Source organism: Peromyscus leucopus, chromosome 8b (assembly GCF_004664715.2).
Source record: "Peromyscus leucopus breed LL Stock chromosome 8b, UCI_PerLeu_2.1, whole genome shotgun sequence".
Lineage (NCBI taxonomy): Eukaryota > Metazoa > Chordata > Mammalia > Rodentia > Cricetidae > Peromyscus > Peromyscus leucopus.
The window spans coordinates 3949082-3967850 of record NC_051086.1 but is presented as its reverse complement, the minus strand read 5'-3'; the positions used below and the strand labels follow the sequence as shown (position 1 = coordinate 3967850).

The 18769-nt window shown below is 48.0% G+C and overlaps 1 protein-coding gene across 1 annotated transcript in view; it reads right to left on the bottom strand.

The window, feature by feature from the left end:
* Dock2 (dedicator of cytokinesis 2) overlaps positions 1 to 18769 on the bottom strand; it is a 419098-nt gene that overhangs the window by 12322 nt on the left and 388007 nt on the right. The window contains exons 40-45 of the mRNA XM_028894904.2: positions 18521 to 18625; positions 16120 to 16261; positions 11250 to 11331; positions 10057 to 10141; positions 9272 to 9358; positions 1133 to 1309 (exon numbers count right to left, since the gene is read on the bottom strand). Of these exons, the coding sequence (XP_028750737.1) occupies positions 1133 to 1309; positions 9272 to 9358; positions 10057 to 10141; positions 11250 to 11331; positions 16120 to 16261; positions 18521 to 18625 (678 nt within the window). The remainder of the gene's footprint in view (positions 1 to 1132; positions 1310 to 9271; positions 9359 to 10056; positions 10142 to 11249; positions 11332 to 16119; positions 16262 to 18520; positions 18626 to 18769) is intronic.

Here is an 18769-nt window from a genome sequence, read left to right as displayed (position 1 = left end):
TGGAGGCTCCCTCAGATCAGCACCCGCTGGAAGCAGGCTGCAAACTCCAGGGGAGTACTGCCAAAGGGGGGTGCCAGGACCCCCAGAGCAGCTCCCCTGGAAACTGTTTTGAACTGAGAACTTGACACATTCTCCAGTCCTAATGAGGTTCTACTGAACCAGAACTCTGGGGGCTTGAGTTGGGTGGGGTTCAGGGTAGGGGGTTTCTGTGTTAGGAAGCCTTCGAGGGCTCCTGGGGCTCCTGGAGATCATTGCTGGTGGAAGAGAGCTGAGTGAGGAATTTGCCCTGGTGCTTGTTCAAGTCTGCCTCCCAGAATCCCTCCTGGTTCCTCCATTCCTCCCGTCTCCTAGTTTCAGAGTTCCCATCCTGCTTGTGTGCACACTCTACAAGGACATATTGCAGCAGCTCTGAAGGCTGAGAAGAGTGTGAGCACAGAGGTGTCAGGGTAGACAAAAGGACGGGCTGGGTGAGGGGAGTCACACTCTCTGAACGGGTGTATACTGTGGTATTCTTGCCTTTGCATCAGGGAATGGTAAAGGGCGGGGGGATGTGCAGTGAGGCTTTGTAGGAAGGAGCTCATTCCTCATTCAGGGTCTGTGAACTGAAAGCCAGCTCGGGCTTTCTGTTCTATGCCATGCTGGGGAAAGCATGCCTTCCTGTTGGTACACTGGCGTATCCAAAAGGGGCTACTAGGACTCAAATAATTGATGGTATTTTCTTTTGGCCACCTACACCAGGAGGGCCAAATACACAATCTCAGGCTCAACTGTGTGGGGCTTCTTGAGAGGACTCTGTAACTTACATGTCTAGGTTATGTCTCTGTCTATGGAATTGGGCTCCCAGATTTCTGCATGTTCACATTCTGGGTTTCTTTCTTTCCCTGTGTCTATGTTATATCAAATCCTCTATGGAAGAGGTGAGTTTGCCAAAAGTCATGGTTTGTGGTCACCTCTGAGTCTTTCTTCAACGGAGATGCCAGGGGACTGGAGACCCTTGAGAAATTGCTTCTTGTGTGTCCAGGATGGGAAGGAGATGGGAGGTCAGGTTGGAACCTGATGTCCAGCCAAGCTGAGTATCTGTGTGGGATCAAGCAAGGACAGGTACAGGGGGATAAGTTCCAAGGTCCCTCACCTTCTCATACTTGGCAAAGCCTCCCATGACTGCAGGGTCCACGATCCCATTGAGGAGCATAGAGAGCGGGTTGATGGGAAGGCTCTCATCACTCTGGTACTGGTTTATCATCATCAGGATCTTCTCATTGGCTGTGGACATGGTTTCAATAGCATTCTCCAGAGGACTAATTGTGGTCTGTTGGAAACAAGATTGGCAGAAGAGCCTTAGAGGGTGGCCTGAGAAGCCAACGTCATCATTGGTATTGATTTCACTTGGGTGGGAATTAAAGATAACCCCTAGTCGCCAGGCTACAGCAGGATCTGAGGGTAAGGAGTCAGCTCGGAGGCTGTCTTCTGGCCAAGGACAGGCAGGCTGGCTTTCTGTTCAGAGGGAAAGAATTTCTCTGGGGAGACACAGGCAGGAAGTGCCAGGCTCTGCTCTGACTGCACAGGCTAGTGTACCCAGAGAAGGATTCTCTCCCAGTTAACTGGGTAAAACACACATCGACCCAATTCATCACATACTGGTTGAAAGCTATTGTGTATGCTACTAGCTGGAGAAATCAAGAAAGCTTGCTCTAGGAGCACCCAGCAGGTCCTGAGCGCTCAGGTTAAAGGGAAGAGAAAATGAAACTCAGGAAGCAAGGTAAACAGTGGTATTGGATGACAACAAACACTGCAGTTTGCAGAAGCTTATGATCCAGAGTGAGAACTAAACTAGAGGTCAGCAAACATTTCTGCAACGGGACCAGAGAGTCAATATTTTCGGATTTGCAGGCCAGATGGGCTCAGCTGAAACCACTCCACTCTGTTCCTGCCGGGAAGAGACAACAGCCGGGAAACTGGATGGAAGAAAAAGTATGGTTGTCCTAACCAAACTCGGTGGGTGTTAGGCTAGGACACAACAGTTATTCTGAGAAGGGAAGATCACGGTGGGAAAGGCTGGGCTGGATGGAAGAGGTAAGAAATCTGAGAAACTTCATGGAGGAAGAGAGCTAAATTCATCGTGTCCATCATGGTGGTGATGTGGTGCCTGCTTCGTTGGCTATTTAGTGAAGATTAATTGAGACAATACAACACCCGACGCTGCAGAGTCCTTGAGAAATGCCTCTTACAACATGTACCTACTCTATGTGTGAGAGAAGCAGGTCAGCTTCTGTAGCCATACTCTTAAGTTATTTCTGTAAATCCTGATCTAACACAGATTCCCCAACCTTTTCTCTGAGCGCTTGCTTTTGGAGATTGTGGTGGTTTGAATAAGAACGGTCCCCAGAGGCTCATATATCTGAATACTTACTTACTCCTCAGTTGCTGGAACTATTTGGGCAGAATTAGGAGGTGTGACCTTGGAGGAGGTGTGCCTCTGGGGGAGAGCTTTGAGGTTTCAAAAGGCCACGCTATTCCCAGTTAGCTCTTTCTCTCTGGAGATCTCTTGGAGATCAGGCTGGAAGCTCTTAGGTACTTCTCCAGCACCATGCCTGCCTGCTGCCATGCTTCCCACCATGGCGATCATGAGGGCCTAACCCTCTGAAACCGTGATCTCTGATAAACATTTTCTTTGTTGCCTTGGTCCTGGTGTCTCTTCACAGCAACAGAGAAGCACTAAGACAGTGATGGACGCATCTGCAATGAGAAGCCCTTGAGAACAGACTCTCTGTTGCTGCAGCTGTCTTTCTAATACTGTCTGGTACCAGCGGTATTAGTCAGCATCGCGCTACTACAACTAAATGCATGTGGCAATTTCCTTATCAGAGAAAAGGGTTTGTTTTGCTCATGGTTCTGGAGGTTCTAATTGAATCAGGCAGTTGTCTTGGTTTGGGCCTCAGGTAAAGGCACTAGTTGGCAATGGTGGGAGGGTGTCTCAGTGCAGACTGTCACATCCTTCTTAACTCAAGAACCTCCCCAAGGCACTGCCTTTTAAAAGTTCATAGTTCCTACTATCAGAGCTATTTTGGGGACACCATTTTTATTCAAATTATAGCGACCACATCTGCATACATGCAGGCACATTGACTCACATGCACGTAAATAAACACATAGGGTATGAACTGGAGGGGAATACTGATAGGCCTATTGTGTAAAATTGAAACCCATGTCTGATTTGTGTCCTGCATACAAATCAACTCTAGGGAGCTTTACAAAGCTGAGGTCCAGAATGACTTCTAAGGAAAATCTATCCCTCAGTTAAGGAGCTCAGCACTACCTGGATGCCAACACAGCCTGGGGTGTCTGGTATACGCAAGCTCTGAGGCAAGTCCCTAGAAATGGGAAGGTGTGTTGACTGGCTTGCCTACACACCTTGGAGACTATTTCTGCGTTCCCAGACCTGAATTCTCATTGCAGTCATCAGGAACGGAGACCGGGAGCATAAAAGCTCTGGTTCTCCACAGATGGCATTTGAGCAGGGCACTTGCGCAGCTCTGAGTGGAACTCGGGGTGCTGCATTCGGAGGGAGGCATGGGTGTCAGCCGCTGACAACAGAAATCAAAAGCAAAGCCATCACAACCAGGCCACGGAGATGGTTCCATCCACAGCCGCCTCCCCAGTCAGTTCGTGCTCTCAAGGACAGGTGGAGGGATGCCCGATGGTGGTATGGATGAGAATGACCCCCATAGGTCCAGGTACTGGATCAGTAGCTCCCCATTTGGTGGTGCTGTTTGGGAAGGTGATGTGCACTTTCTGGAGGAAGTATATGTCACTGGGGGTGGGCTTTGAGAGTTATAGCCTTGGCCTCCTTCCGGTTCATCCTCCCTGCTTCCTGTTTATAGTTGAAGATGTGAGCTCTCAGCTTCCTGTTCCTGCCATCCTGTCTGCTGCTTGTTGCCATACCTCCCCACCACGAGGGACTCTTATCCCTCTGGAACCCGACAAGCAAAAGAAACTCTTTCTTCCGTAAGTTGCTTTGGGCCGCGGTGTTTTATCACAGTCATAGAAAGGTAACTAATAACACACATGCCCAAGGGCAGTAGGTGCCAGAGCTGGAGAGGGAAGCTGGGCTGTTCTTGGCTGCAAAGGCTGGCTTCTGTGACAAGCACATCAGACTCTGTCACCAAACCTGCCATCAGCTTCCTGTTGGGACTTCATTAGGCCCTCAGCTCTCTGGCATCCTCGCTGAGCCGAGCCTCAGTTTCTATGGGCAGTGCAGGCAAAATAACTTGTGTCCAACTTATGCCATGGGAACAAGTGCAAAAGTGAGCGGAAAGGGCAGTAACTTCCATTCCCCGCAGCTCCTCCCACCTACTTCCTCAGCTTGAGCCCCACTGTGAGCTAGATGCATGAGGCAGACATCAACAATTGCCATCAATCTGACAAATTCAAGTTCACCACTGGCCTCAGTTTCCTCATGTGCAAAACAGTGCCCTGGACAGTAATCAAGAAAAAATCTGGAGAACAGCAGGTCATGCTGGTCTGCAGAGGTCTGACACTCAGCAAGTACTGGCTAAGAGTCCCCCAGTGTTAACTCAGAAGGGGGAGGTAAGTAGCTGGCTGCCTGCCTTTGCTTCAGCATCTGCCAGTCACTGGTAGCCTAACGTGACATTGTATTTACTTTGTCTTACAGGACTTGGAAGATATTTGAGTTTATAGCTTTGGGATCCAATGGGATCCAATGGATGCTTTTGACATCCATTGCAGCTCTGACATTCCATATTTTGCAGTTCCTATTTTGCAAACTGAGGGTGAAGAAATGTGTAATGGTCCTCCAGCAACACACTGTCATTTATGGCCTAGCTGAATTGGCATATTCCTAGATAGGGCTAAGAACAAGGTAAAGTCCTCAACAAATAGGAGAGACTGTTCCTGAAAGTCCATCCTAAAACAGTTCTGGGGTCATGGCACCACATGAGGGAAAGAACGGGGAATAAGAGACAAGTTCATATAATGAAAATGAATGCTTAGAAATGTCATCACTTAGCAAGGCACCAAACCTCTGTGTCTGAGACACATCCTGAAGCGTGATAAGAGAGGCCAGTAAGAACAAATCTACTGTGACAAACCCGAGAGAGGGTTCCCAAAACCTTTACCAGAAGATGTACCAGATTTGTTTGCATTCCTGTAACAACACACACACAAAACACACACACACACACTCACAAGCACACATACACATATACACACTCATGCACTCACAAGCACATACACACATAAGCACACACAGATACACATACATACACATGCACTTACGAGCACACACACACAAGCACACATACACATATAAACATATACACACGCATGCACTCACAAGCACACATACACACAAGCACACACAGATGCACACATACATACACATGCACTTACAGGCACACACATGCATTCACAAGCACACACACACAAGCACACATACACACATGTAGACATATATACACACCCACTCATAAGTATACATACACATACATACTCATGCACTCACAAGCACACATACACACACATATATATACACATACACATGCACTCACAAGTATACATGCACACTCATGCACTCATAAGCATACATACACACACATGCACTCACAAGCACACATAACATATCTCTATACACACATACACACGCACTTATAAGTACACATACACACGCATACACACTCATGCACTCACAAGCACACACACGCACACATTCACACACACGCACACATGCACACATGCACACACACACACTCTCTCTCTCTCACACACACACCCATGAACCAAGGGAAGGAATAACTTGCTCTGGCTCTCCGTTTCAGAAGGCCCAGTCCGTCCTGAAGGGAAAGGTATGGGGGAACAACTTCCAGCACACAGCAGACAAGAAGCAAAAAGGGGGAATGCTGACACTGGACTGTGTCCCCCCCCCCCGTTTATTCTATCCTGGTCCTCAAACTGTGGGATGGCTCCACTCACATGCAGCATTAGTTAATTCTCTCTGAAAAATAGTGTCATAGACACACCCAGAGGTGTACCTTACCCATCTCCTAGGCGATTCAAACTCACAATCAAAATGAACCACCCCAGAAGCCAACAGCATGAAAGTAAAAAGACGCTGTCTGCTTTCCCCTGGTTTCCGAATTCTGACGTGAAAAATGCAACTCTTTAGACACAGTGGGTGTCAGCACAGCAATTACTTATCTGATTTACTTAAACGTTCTTGAGAAGCAGTGTGGGCCTGGGGCCATTCTCGGCACTTGGAGCAGCACTTCAGGGAGAGAACAGCAGACAAGATGCCTGTCCTCCTGGAATTTATATTGCAGTGGAATCTACAGTCCAACATTGTCTTTAATATTCGGTTAATAAACACTGAAAATAAGCACTCGGAAAATTGTGTAGTCTGTCAGGAAGTGCTAAGAACTTGGAGGAGGAAAGGACACAGGAGGGACTCAGTTTCAGGCTATGGAAAGCTGCAAAGCTCTCTCCCCTCAAGAGTGGGTCTAGTAATGGTCCAGTCATCCTTCTGTATCCATGGTGATTTGGCTCTGGGACCCTCTGAGAATACTGAAATCCACAGTGTTGAAGTCTCTTCTGCAGCATGGCGCCATGCTTCCACATCATCCATACAACCCTCCCAGAGACCTCACATCCTCTCTAGACTACTTACAACCGAATGCAAGGCAAATGCCATGTAAATGGTTATTTTAGCACATTGTTTGGCAACTGACAAAAATACATCCTTACATATTCCGTTCCGATGCAATTTTACCCAAATATATTCAATGTGCAGTCAGTTGACCTGTGGATGTGGGACCGGTGCATACAGAGTGACAACTGTGTACACCTCACAGGATTTTGTCATAGTATATAGGACAAGGCGGGAAAGCCTTTGGCACAGTTCCGGCAGGGGTGGGTTGGGGGGGCATTTGTTGACACTTAACACATGTTAACATGTCTCTGAACCAAAAGCACACCATTTGATTTCTCTCAAGGACACTGCTCACTAGGATGGATGGGACACTCTGAGATGAAGCGCTATCCAGACCCGGAGGATATTATGAGAGGTTAAAGCCAAACTTGACCTCTTCCACTAACCTTGACAACTTAAGAACTCACTCTGTGCCTCAGTTCCCCCATCTGTAAGTGGGAGAAAATATCTATTTCTAAGATTTCTGGGGGGTTTAAATGAAATTATGGTAGTGGACAGTTTAGCACATGTTCAATAAGTATTTTTTTTTTTTTTTTTTTTTTTTTTTTTTTTTTTTGGTTTTTCGGGACAGGATTTCTCTCTGTGTCATTTTGGTGCCTGTCCTGGATCTCGCTCTGTAGCCCAGGCTGGCCTCAAACTCACAGAGATCCGCCTGCCTCTGCCTCCAGAATGCTGGGATTAAAGGCATGCGCCACTGCCGCCCAGCCTTTAATAAGTATTTCTTGCTGACATCATTATCATTCTATTTTCCCAAGGCCTAGGCCATGCCTCTGAAATGGAGCCTGCAGGCCTATTGGTCCAGACTCACTAAAGAGGGCACTGAAGACCAGAGTCAGGTGATCTTAATGCTGACAAAACAGTAGCTTAAAAACCTTAGTCAGACTGTATCCCTCCTCTGTACAGGGCTCTGTGTCACTTACATAGAAGACAAAGTGTCCCTAAGATCCCATATGACCTTGGATCTGATTGCTGTTATTCATTCACCCCTTTGCTGTTGTGATTTGGACATGATCTGGCCCCAGGGCCTCTGTGCTGGCTGCTTGTTCTATTAAAAAGCCTATCTCTTCAGTCAGGCGTGGTGGTGCACACCTTCAATCCTAGCACTTGGGAGGCAGATACAGGTGGATCTCTGAGTTTAAGGCCAGCCTGGTCTACAGAGTGAGTTCTAGGACAGCCAGGAACTACACAGAGAAATCCTGCTTCAAAAAACCAAAACAAAAAACAAAAGGAAAAACAACTGTTCTACCACCAACAACACAAGGAGGGAGGGAGGGAAAGAGGGAGGGAGGGAGGGAGGGAGAGAGGGAAGGAAAAAGAAAGGGAGAGAAAGAGAAAGAAAGAAAGAGAGAGAGAAAGAAAGAAAAAGAGAGAGAGAGAAAGAAAAAGAGAGAAAAAAGGCCCATCTCTTAAATATCTTGTGGACTATTGCTTTCTGCCCCAGGACCCTTGTTCAAAACCATTTGACAGGGACGCTCCCCCTGACTCTGCTATCTAAAATGGCCACCCCTCCTCCTTTTAGCCCTCCCTCACGCTTATCACCATCTGACATTTTGTGTTTACTTTGACTTTTTAGTCATTCTCCCCCACCAGCATGGAAGCTGCACCGTGGAATCTCCAGGTCTCAGGACAGTGTCTGATATGTGTTCGGCACCCACGAAATAGTTTTTGAATGAATAAAAAAATTAAGATATCTCAAATAGATTCCCACCCATAAGGGTTCTCACAACTGTGCTGGCCTGTCCTGAGGATCTTGGGAACTGCGTGGTCCTTAGCTGACAGAGGACATGGAGACTCTAAGATGTGCTGTAAGTAAAGCGTCTGTGCTGGAGCTCCTGGGATGGCTGGGGGGGGGGGGGCGGCAAAGAAACTTTCCACCAAGCCTGACTCTGAGTTCAATCCCAGGAACACACGTGGTGGAAAGAAAGAACAGACTCCAAAAAGTTGTCCTCTGGCAGAGAGAGAGAGAGAGAGAGAGAGAGAGAGAGAGAGAGAGACTAGCATTCATACAAAGGCACACAAAAATTAGAATAAGTAAATATAACAAAAAACATCAATATCTATATATACGAGGGAGCTCAGACATCTGGATTCCAGCCACCTCTGGCTCTCTGAGTTTTCCTCTTTCAGCCTCAGTCTATCCAAATAGAAAATGGTTCACTTTGGAATTCTACAGAATGTCAGACTGTGGTCCTGGGTCTGGGTCGGGATGGAGAACTTTGAAGGGGTAACCAGATGGATGGTCTTCCAGAGCCTGCTTCTTCTCTTTCCCTTCCTCATAGTCCCCACCACAAAAATGTTCCTCATCTACTGATTTCATTACTGGTTTCTAGAGAGCCTTTTATTTACTGGGGACAAAAACTTACCTAGTGATTAAAACACGAAACAAAAAACTCTGACAGTAGATGCCCTGGGCGCTGCCTACTCTGGGATTCCTAGAGGACCTTCCAACAAACTGTCCCCTTTATAAAGTCATCGAGGTCTCTTGAGGCTCACTGTGCCCTGACTGTCAGAGGAGGAGGAGAGGAACTGCTTTGACTTCCCGAAACTCACCTGAGACATGTGAATCACCTCAAACCAGCGCAGGATGCCGGGCAGCTTGTACGCAGTCAGGAAGGAAGTCCTCTCGATCCACATGGACTGTCGGGAGAAGAGCAACAGACTAAGGAATTCTGCTAGTCCTGGCCCTGGTGGCCTCCCGTGCACCCAGAGAAGAAACGTTGCAATTCCCAGATACACAGTGACACCCGACACCCGAGGAATTAACAGTTGTTTCATCTCTCTCTGGACTTAGGCCAAGTTAGTTCTACCCGGTTTTACTAACAGTCTGGATTCTTGGGCAATTTTGAATGTGTCCATTTGTGTGGTCGAGGGGAAGAGTTCACAGTGTTCATCGGATTCCCAAAAGGATGCTAATTCCTAAAAATATTAAGAATCACAGGCTGAGAGCTGAGGGGAACTTAGAGTCACCTCCTCATTCCAGCCTTGTCCTTGAGGAAAGATGACAGGTCCAAGCCAGGAAGCATGCACATAGATGCCTGGCACTCAGGACAGTGACAGCATTTACTCTACAGTGGGTGTGCTGGAGGACTTGCTTCAGCCACACTCAGCCTCCTGGAAATGCACAAGTGTCCTTGACTGTCAAGGTCATCTGACAGGAATCCCCGTTACATCTCGGAAGGAGAAAAACTCAAAGAATGGGAAGACCCAGCAGACATGAGGTCCTGTGTGTGATGTCAGTGCCACGTTCCTTGACTCTGGAACGAGTTCCCCAGCACCTGTGGTTGGCAGAGGTGTGTTCTGGTTGCTCACGATGGCTGAGGAGAGGAGATACTCACAGCAAACTCATTTTCTGGGTCTACAGTGCCCCTGCGCACAGGCCTGGAGTAGTGGAACTTTTGCACGTAATTGGACTTATAAAAGCTGAAAGAAAGGAAAAAGGGGAAGTTTCAGGAAGCCATGCCCAGCTTCTAACATCTTAAACATCAGATCTGTCAGAGCCCTGGTGGTGGCATTTCAAGGTCTGTGTTGGGGCTCCATTAAAAAAAAAAAAATGATTTGCACAGGGTTGCAAGGTGATTCAGAAGGTGTGCTAGGCTTATACCCCGGGCATTTGAAATTTTGGCATTAATGCACCAACAGTGGCCTGTTTCCTGCAGTCCATTGCAGGGTCTAGAATGCCTGAGGACCAAGCTAAACATTCCCAGAGTGACCTCCAAGGATTGCTTTAGGAGCCTCAGACATCCCCCTTCACTTTTTCTGAGCACGTAGGGGAGGACCAATCATCATTGAAAACAGGGTACTATGCTAGTTATAGAGGAGCCTCTGTCCCCAGGTGCCTGGCCAAGTGGAAGAAGGCCACCATCTTATCCGCATTGCATCTATTTGCTGTGATGTTGGCATGAGGCTCCTGGAGGGGCTCTGTCTTCCCAGGGAGCTCTTGCTGCTGGACCGTCTACCCAGAGGGAAGAACTGGGTGTAGGAAGTGGTGCAGCCAAGGACCCCACAGACCACCACCTCATGGCCTACTCAGTGATTGTACAGTCTGATGTGAAGCAGATGGACACCTGCGTGCATGCTGCTTACTTTAACTTTATGACTGTCGGAACATACCCATAATTAACTCACACCTTTGCCAAAGACTGGAAAGACGTTCCTTTGGGAGAATGTGCCCAGCACGCCCAAGGCCACTCTGTTCCATCCCTCTACCAGTCTGCTAGCTGCCAACCCACACTACTTACTTTCTTGGGTCCATTCTAGGATCAGCTTGAGCAACAGGCTCCCACATCAGTTACGTTTGATGCCTACTGAGGACTCGCTATACACAAAGCTAGCCACAGCCCCCCAACCCCGCCCCTCCCATTCACCTCTGACTTTAGCCTTATATCCCGGGTAACTGGGGGCAATTCTATTCCCAGAAGGCAAAGCAGGGATATACTAGCTAAGGAGAAGGGTGCTGGGGCCTATCCTGCTACCAGCTCAGCCCTTTGGACTTCTACCCATCCTCCGCTCAATGGGCTGTGGGTCTTACTTTATGATCTGGTCAGGCACTGGTTTGTTCTTGAACCTGGGGTGTTCATCCAGGACGGGCTGCACAGTGAAGCACTGGATATCTGATGTCACCAGAGTTAAGGATTTGAAACATGTTTGTTGGCCATAGGAGAATTCCAAATGTATCAGGAGCCAGCTAAGAGCGTCTGCGCTGGTCTTTGTGGGACCATGCTTTTATTCAATGGTCAAGTTGCTGGCTTCCGACAAGGCCCTAATGACCAGTGAGCACTCGCTATGGTCTTTATCAGAACTGATTACCACCTTGCAACACTATCCCAGGGTTCTGCTCCAACTATCAGAATTGCTTAGCCACACTTCATCACCATTACCATTGCTATACTGTCATTGACAATAATACCCTCTAATGAATGGATGGCTCGCTATCAATTACAGAGCAGGGCTCCCCACGGTATCCTTTAATCTCTCCAATTCTACTAGATGTCATTGTTAACAATTGTTCCTGTTGGCTCAGAGAAGCCAGGCAACTTGTTGAAGGTCACACAGCTTGTAAGAAAAGAGCGGAGGGGGGGTTATTTAGGGTTCTTAACTCTATGCTTAGAATTATTTAGATATAGTTTATTTTAGATCCACCATTGGGGTCACAGGAAACAATGGCACAAACCATCTTGGGGGCATCAATGCTGTAATTCCAATTCCCTGGAGAATCTGGGGGAGCTGTGTGCTCATGAGAATGTAAGACCAGTCTATCTTCTAAGTTACCTTGCTAAAAAAAAAACCTCTTCATCTGAGACCTTGTTATACATGGTGGATCTCCAGCATTCCCTCAGTACTTCTGAGTCAGGAGTTCTTCATTTTCAAAGACCCTGAGATAATATACATGCACAATAAAGCTGAGGGACATTCTGATCTAGAACACGCAAACATATCATTTTGTCCTCCAACTCTTGACAGCCCCAAAGGGACAACCTATAGTAGGAAGTAAGGAACAGCTGGAAGAAGTTCTGTGAGTGATTAGCGATGTCTGCCACCAGCACAGGATGCAGGCTGGCCAGGCGTTTTGGCCAGACCTTTGGCTTTCCTATTCTAGCCCCATCTTTACTCATATTAAACTGGTCATATGACAGACAAACTAAGTGAAAAGCGTCAGTACTCACTGGTTCCATCATGGACCCCTGCTTTCCTTTCCCTGTTTTTCATTTCTTCTTCCCCCAGCTCTCTTTAGGCATTCAAGTTACTTCCTCCCTCTCTTCTACCCAAAGACCACCGCAACTTCAAAAGTCTTTCCTGAGCCTGGCATGTCTGCCAGCTAGGGACTCAAGAGCTGCTCTTACTGGCTTTTGAAGCTACCCCATGGTGGATAGTAAATGCCTCTATCCACGAGGACTAACTGCCCTCGTCAGGAGTCGTTTTCCTCCATGGCTCCCATGCCCTCTGACTACAGGCCCCCCATTTGATGTGCTAGCATGCAGGGGCTTGACACTTTCCATTCTGAAAAGTACTTCCACATGGAATGAGGATCCCTCAAAGACAAACAACACTTAGTGCATTGGACCAGTCTCACCGGAAACATATCTGCAAACTTCAGGAAACCCCTGAAATCCCAATCAGCCTGTGCTGGGAGATCATTCATTCCCTCTGGAGTGAGTATCTGAGCTGAGGGCAGGGGCTGGCAGACTGTGGTGAGCCTGATCATTGCCCATTTCTATGGCAAGCACAATGGCACAGATGGCCTATTTTCAAATAGCTGTGACATGTGAAAATGATACATGATTTAGTATGTCAATGCCTACATATAAGCCTTTGTGGAAACATGGCCTTGCTCACTAGTTACATGTGATCAGTGACTGCTTACACATTGGGACAGTAGTTAAGGACTTGTGGCCGGGGGCACAAAGCTCTCAAGACTAACCTTTACATGAAGGTTTGCCAACACTTCCTTTAGAGACAATTCTAAGCCATGTATATTGATCTGAGCTACTGGCACTCATCCAAAAGGAAACCCATTCTTGGGAAGCCTATGACATCAGCACCCTCAAATTATTTAACTAGACTCTCCGTCTCTGGTGCACAGATTGGCAGACTTCTGCTAGACCTTCACTTCTAAGTGCCTTCCACTATCTGAACCCCCTAGAGAAGATGTGAGACCCGCCACTTCCCCCAAACTACCTGTTGATCTTTAACGTCAGAAGGAAAGAGGACAAAGTTAACTATTCAAGGTTGTGGCAAGCAGCAGGCCTGAGCGCAAAGCCCAGCTCCATTGCCTTCTCACCACAGCTTTGTGTGAGTTGTTTGCTTTATGAGCCTCAGTTTCCCTAGGGGTCAAATGCAGAGAACAATAGGCTCATCTCTAGGGTTTATGATGCAGCAAAGAAGGGAAAGACACCTGAATGTTGTTTACAGGAAACAGTTAATAGTTTCTGATGCCAGTTTTAAAATCCAAATGATGGTATACTAGAGCACAGATATCAGACAGACAGAACTTGGCATTAACCCACGGCTCCTTCTCTAAACAGCTTCATGACCCCAGGCAAACTGCTTTATCTCTGCCTTGTGTGTTCCTCTCATTGAGATATGGAAATTTAACACCATTCTAGAGCATTCTATGGGGTTTAAGGAAATAATGTTCATGAAGCACTCAGTCTCCTGAAGAGATCTAGCAAATGCCAGAACTTTCTCTTTGATTTACCACCTTGTTCCTGGTACTGAACCAGGCCACGGGGCCCTAAATATGATGCCATGGTTGGGGACACATGCTCTCTCCTCTATACCACATCAAAAGGCCATACAGCTGTTCAGTACCCGGATGTCCACTCTCGGGGCCTCAGTAATAATCCAGACTCACTCGTGTGTAGCCCAACTGGCCTTTGGTGGCAGCCAGCAGCCACCAGTTGCACCTTCTCCAGCAAACGGCCGTGGAGGGCAGGCAAGAAGGGCAGGCGGGCATAATGAAAAGGTCACAGATGAATATTTATCACCCAGGGGGAAAATGTTTGGATTAGGGTTTTCAGCAGACTGGGCAGAGCAGCCCTGCAGCCTGACACCCCACCTTAGAAGCTGTAACTTTATCTGTGCTAAAGGGTGTGGTGCCGCTGGGGCCTCAGCTGAGGTAATGGCCTTCCGGACTACACAGCCGGCCTTAGCCTGGCATTTGTGCCCCCTGCCTCCACAGTCCCACCTCCTGTTAGTGGCAGCACATAGTCCCTGTAGACACCAGGCTTGTTCCACAGCTGCTCAGCTGTGCCGCACTGCCCCACTCCCAAGCTTCAGCTCCTGTCTCTTCACATTGCTCCATGTAGTCCAGGGAAGCCGGTCTCTGCTCCTCCCTCCCTCTCTCTCTCCCCTGCAGCCTTCCCTCCTTCTGATTTCTCTCTCCTTTTCTTTTCTTTCTGTTAAACCATAAATACTTTCCAGAGTGGACTTTGTGCCAAGGACTCTGTGTGTGTGTGTGTGTGTGTGTGTGTGTGTGTGTGTGTGTGTGTGTGTTGCATGTCATGGAAAGCAGGCAACACAGACGTCTTTTCTCAGGGACCTGCCATCCTCTTTGTGTTCATGTATCTTTTTTTTTTTTTTTTTTTTTTTTTTTGGTTTTCCGAGACATGGTTTCTCTGTGTAGCTTTGCGCCTTTCCTGAAACTCACTTGGTAGCCCAGGCTGGCCTCGAACTCACAGAGATCCACCTGGCTCTGCCTCCCGAGTGCTGGGGTTAAAGGCGTGCGCCACCACCGCCCAGCGTGTTCATGAATCTTTAAAAATGAAGAACAATGCAGAACAACAAAGAAAATCAAACAATGAGGGCTGAGGTCACAGGGTCCTGAAGAGCCCGGAAAAGGCCCCTTTAGATCAGGTGCCTCGGAAAGGCTCTTCCTGGAGGTGGCACACCAAATTAGGATCGGACAGGTGAATGGAAACCAGTGGAGCCAGGAGCTCAGGGAACAGCATTCTAAATTGAGGGAACAGAAGTGGAGAAGAACCACAGTAAGAACGAACAGGCCTAGTTAAGGAGTAAAATGGAGTGGCAGAGAGAGGGAAAACTAGAGGGAGGAGCTGGGAGTGAGAACGTCGCACCGCTGGGGGTCAGGGACAGCCTTGAAGCCCGGCTTGAGAGGGGGTTCTTTATCCCCTACTGGCAATGTAAGGCCTTTTCAGTCCTTGGGAAAGGTATCTACACCCAATGCCCTTCCCCATGTCTGGGCCATCTCCCCGCTAACACTAAGATTTGGCTGCTTCTTCAAACCTACCTCATCCAGGAAACCCCAGTCTCTCAGACACAGCACCCTGTATGCCTTCCTCTTGACGTGGGTTATAGTTTTATAATAAATACCTAGTAGTGTAATTACTGGTCTGTATCTCTTGTAGCATTATAGCAACTCTGTACCTACCTGAAAGCAGACCACTTTGGGTGTAAAACCCTGCACAAAGCCAGACACAGAGCCGGGACACAAGGGAGGATTTTCGTGATGAGAACCAAGACATGAGGGAAGGGTTCTGTTCACCCACGGGTGGTGTTGTGTTTTGAATGCACCCCTCCATGAGCACTGGGATGCCACTTACACAAAATGGGTATTCTATCTATACATCTTCCCACACACTAAGCAATCTTAAAATGACCTATGATGCCCAAGAGGGTAAATTCTATATAGGTAGTTGCCATACTGTGTACGTAATAATGATCCCACTTTCCCCCCTCCAAACACCCTAAACTGCGGTTAGTTGAATCCACGCATGCAGACCCCAGGGCTACAGATGAGCAGTTGTACTGACATGAATCTCTGGATCCTCACTGGAGACCCAAATCAGCAGCCAGTGATTCTGATGTCAGCTCTGAGCTCTAAGCTGGCTCTCGTTTAAAACTATGGCCAGCCCTCTGGCTGGGACATCCTCCAAGGATACACTGGCCTGGGGCGTTCTTCACATCATCTCCTGGGGCAGAGGTCGTGTTCATCTTCTCTGCATTGGGGAACTGGCTCAAAAGCTGCATCTGGAAGTCCTCTCTCCGTTCATACTCCTTCCCTCGGTAGATGAAGACTTTGTTCTGCGGAGAGGGGACACACCTGTCAGAGAGGCCAGGCTCTGGGTGTGCAGGACATTTAACTCAAGCAGAGCTGAGAGGCTTTCAAAATGAGCCTGGAGCTGGCGGAAGGGGATGCTTTGGGGTATATCTTTGTCCTTTCAGCTTCTCATCAGGGATTGACTTAGCAGGGTTCGACACTGCTCTAACAGGCCAAGTTCTGAAGGGCAGGGAGATCACGGATGCTGAAGATCTTGTTTAGAGCAACCTACAAACAGCTTCTGGCACCATTCACCATGTCACACCCACTTTATTTACATGCCTGTAAAATTGCCCAATTCCCTTCAATGGGCCTTGAGAGCTGGGACCAGGCCCTTCATTAACTGGCTCCTGACCTTGAACCTATGCAGGTACTCTCTTTACCTGTGACCACATTAGTCTCCTTTAAGAAGTTGTTAATGGGTGATTTGGGCCACCTGGGGACATTGGCAGTTCCCGAAACCTTGTCTTTTGGTTGTTATAACTGAGGGTGATGATGCTCTTGGCAGGGAAGGGAAGAGGCCAGGGATGCTCCTGAGCACCCTACAATACACAGGGGAGCCTCCACAGCAAAGCATTATAAGGTCTACATGTCTAGATAATGAAGTAGGAAACCCTGTTCCAGCCAGACCATGGCTGTGCCATCCTTGTTGAGTCTAATGGCGGCCAAGCTCTTCTGTGCAAACCGAAGTCTATAACTTACCTGTCTGTGCAGCACCAAGCCATGTGGGCATCAGAGTGGCCTGGGGATCAGATTCCCAGGCCTCACTCTAGACCTGCTAAAGTGTAGTCTCTGGGAATCATCCCAGGAATACACATTCCCAGTAAGTTCTCCGGAGTGTCTGACGTGCAGACAGAACTGGGCAGCCACACTGCTCCACCCAGGATGCTCTCCCCACCCATCTCACGGCTGTCCACGGCAGTCTCTCCTGTAAGTCCACTGTGGCACCCATGTGGACTGGAGACAGTGGAAGGCTCAGTTCCTGAACTACACTGTAAACCAAGTGAGGTCAGATCAGAGGTCAGATCTGCTATTTCCCGGCCTCTCCCTGACTAGAATCACAGCACAGATTTGCATAGAAGCAATCCCATGGACGACAAAATCCAACCTGCTACATGCTAAAAGCAGCCACCGAGACACTGATTAGATATGATGCTACAGGGACTCTGCAGGTCCCCACGATCCTTCCAGGGACCACAGGATCAGAATTTCTTCCATAATGATACTAAGATTGCCATTTGTCTTTTTCACTCACGTTTGATCCTGCACACAAGCAGCAGCCTTCCCGAGGCGTAGGCACCCTGTGATGACAACAGACTTCAGAGGTATGTGCCCAGATATAAGTGAAGTCTGCTCTTTTTGCTGTTTTTGTTTGCTTCCTTGACACAGGGTCTCTCTACATAGTCCAGCACAGTCTGGAATGTTCTACATAGACCAGGTTGCTCTATCCTTCTGCCTCTGTTTCCTGAGTCCAGAGATCACACAGGTTCCTCACTGACTTTTTAAGGTGGAAAATTATAGCTATTGTTTTTAATTTATGCTAACGTGTGACCCTACACATGGGCTTATTGTTATTTTTAAGTAAGTTGCCAGACATTTTCAATTTTTCGTTAGTTTTCATTTTTGCATATTACTCATTTGCAGAGATAGTTCACGATAAAGAAGTACTCTGTGCTTCAGTTAAGAGAGCAAAGGAGCCGGGCGGTGGTGGCGCACGCCTTTAATCCCAGCACTCGGGAGGCAGAGCCAGGCAGATCTCTGTGAGTTCTAGGCCAGCCTGGGCTACCAAGTGAGTCCCAGGAAAGGTGCAAAGCTACACAGAGAAACCCTGTCTCGAAAAACCAAAAAAGAGAGAGAGAGAGAGAGAGAGAGAGAGAAAGAGAGAGAGAGAGAGAGAGAGAGCACAAAGGAGTCCCATGACCAAACAGGTGAGAACTACTGCCTTGTAACTCCTCAGCAGTAGATCTTGCCTAGTCTTTTCTTGCATGCCTCCTTCCTGAAATGGGGCCCTCACTACTTCCCCCAGCAGCTCCATTGGTGGCGTAAGAAAGCTATCACTACCACTGATGGTTAGGGTGGAAGGGCCAGCTTAGGGCTCTACTAGGAACAGCGGTAGTCCTTGGCAGAGCAGAGCTCAGCTCCTGAGCCGTGAGCTTCAGAGAACAAGCAGATCTTCAGAGCACAGGGGAACAGCTATGACCCCACGGTTCCCAGACCCTAGCCTGAGTCACTGGCAAACCCACCCGCAGGAAGGTGGGGAATCCCTGGCCGTAGTATCCGACAGCAAAGTAGTCTGGTTTGGGTCTGAGGATTTTCATGATGTTTTCATAGAATTTGGCCTGCTGGATCTGAAAGAGGAAAGCACGGCTTGTATCAGAGGCACATTCAACTGAAAGGGTCCACAGTTATGACATTACTCTCACCCCAGAACCAATGTACAACAGCAGACAATGGTGCATCTCTGGCTATGCCTGTACTACCATGGACAGAGC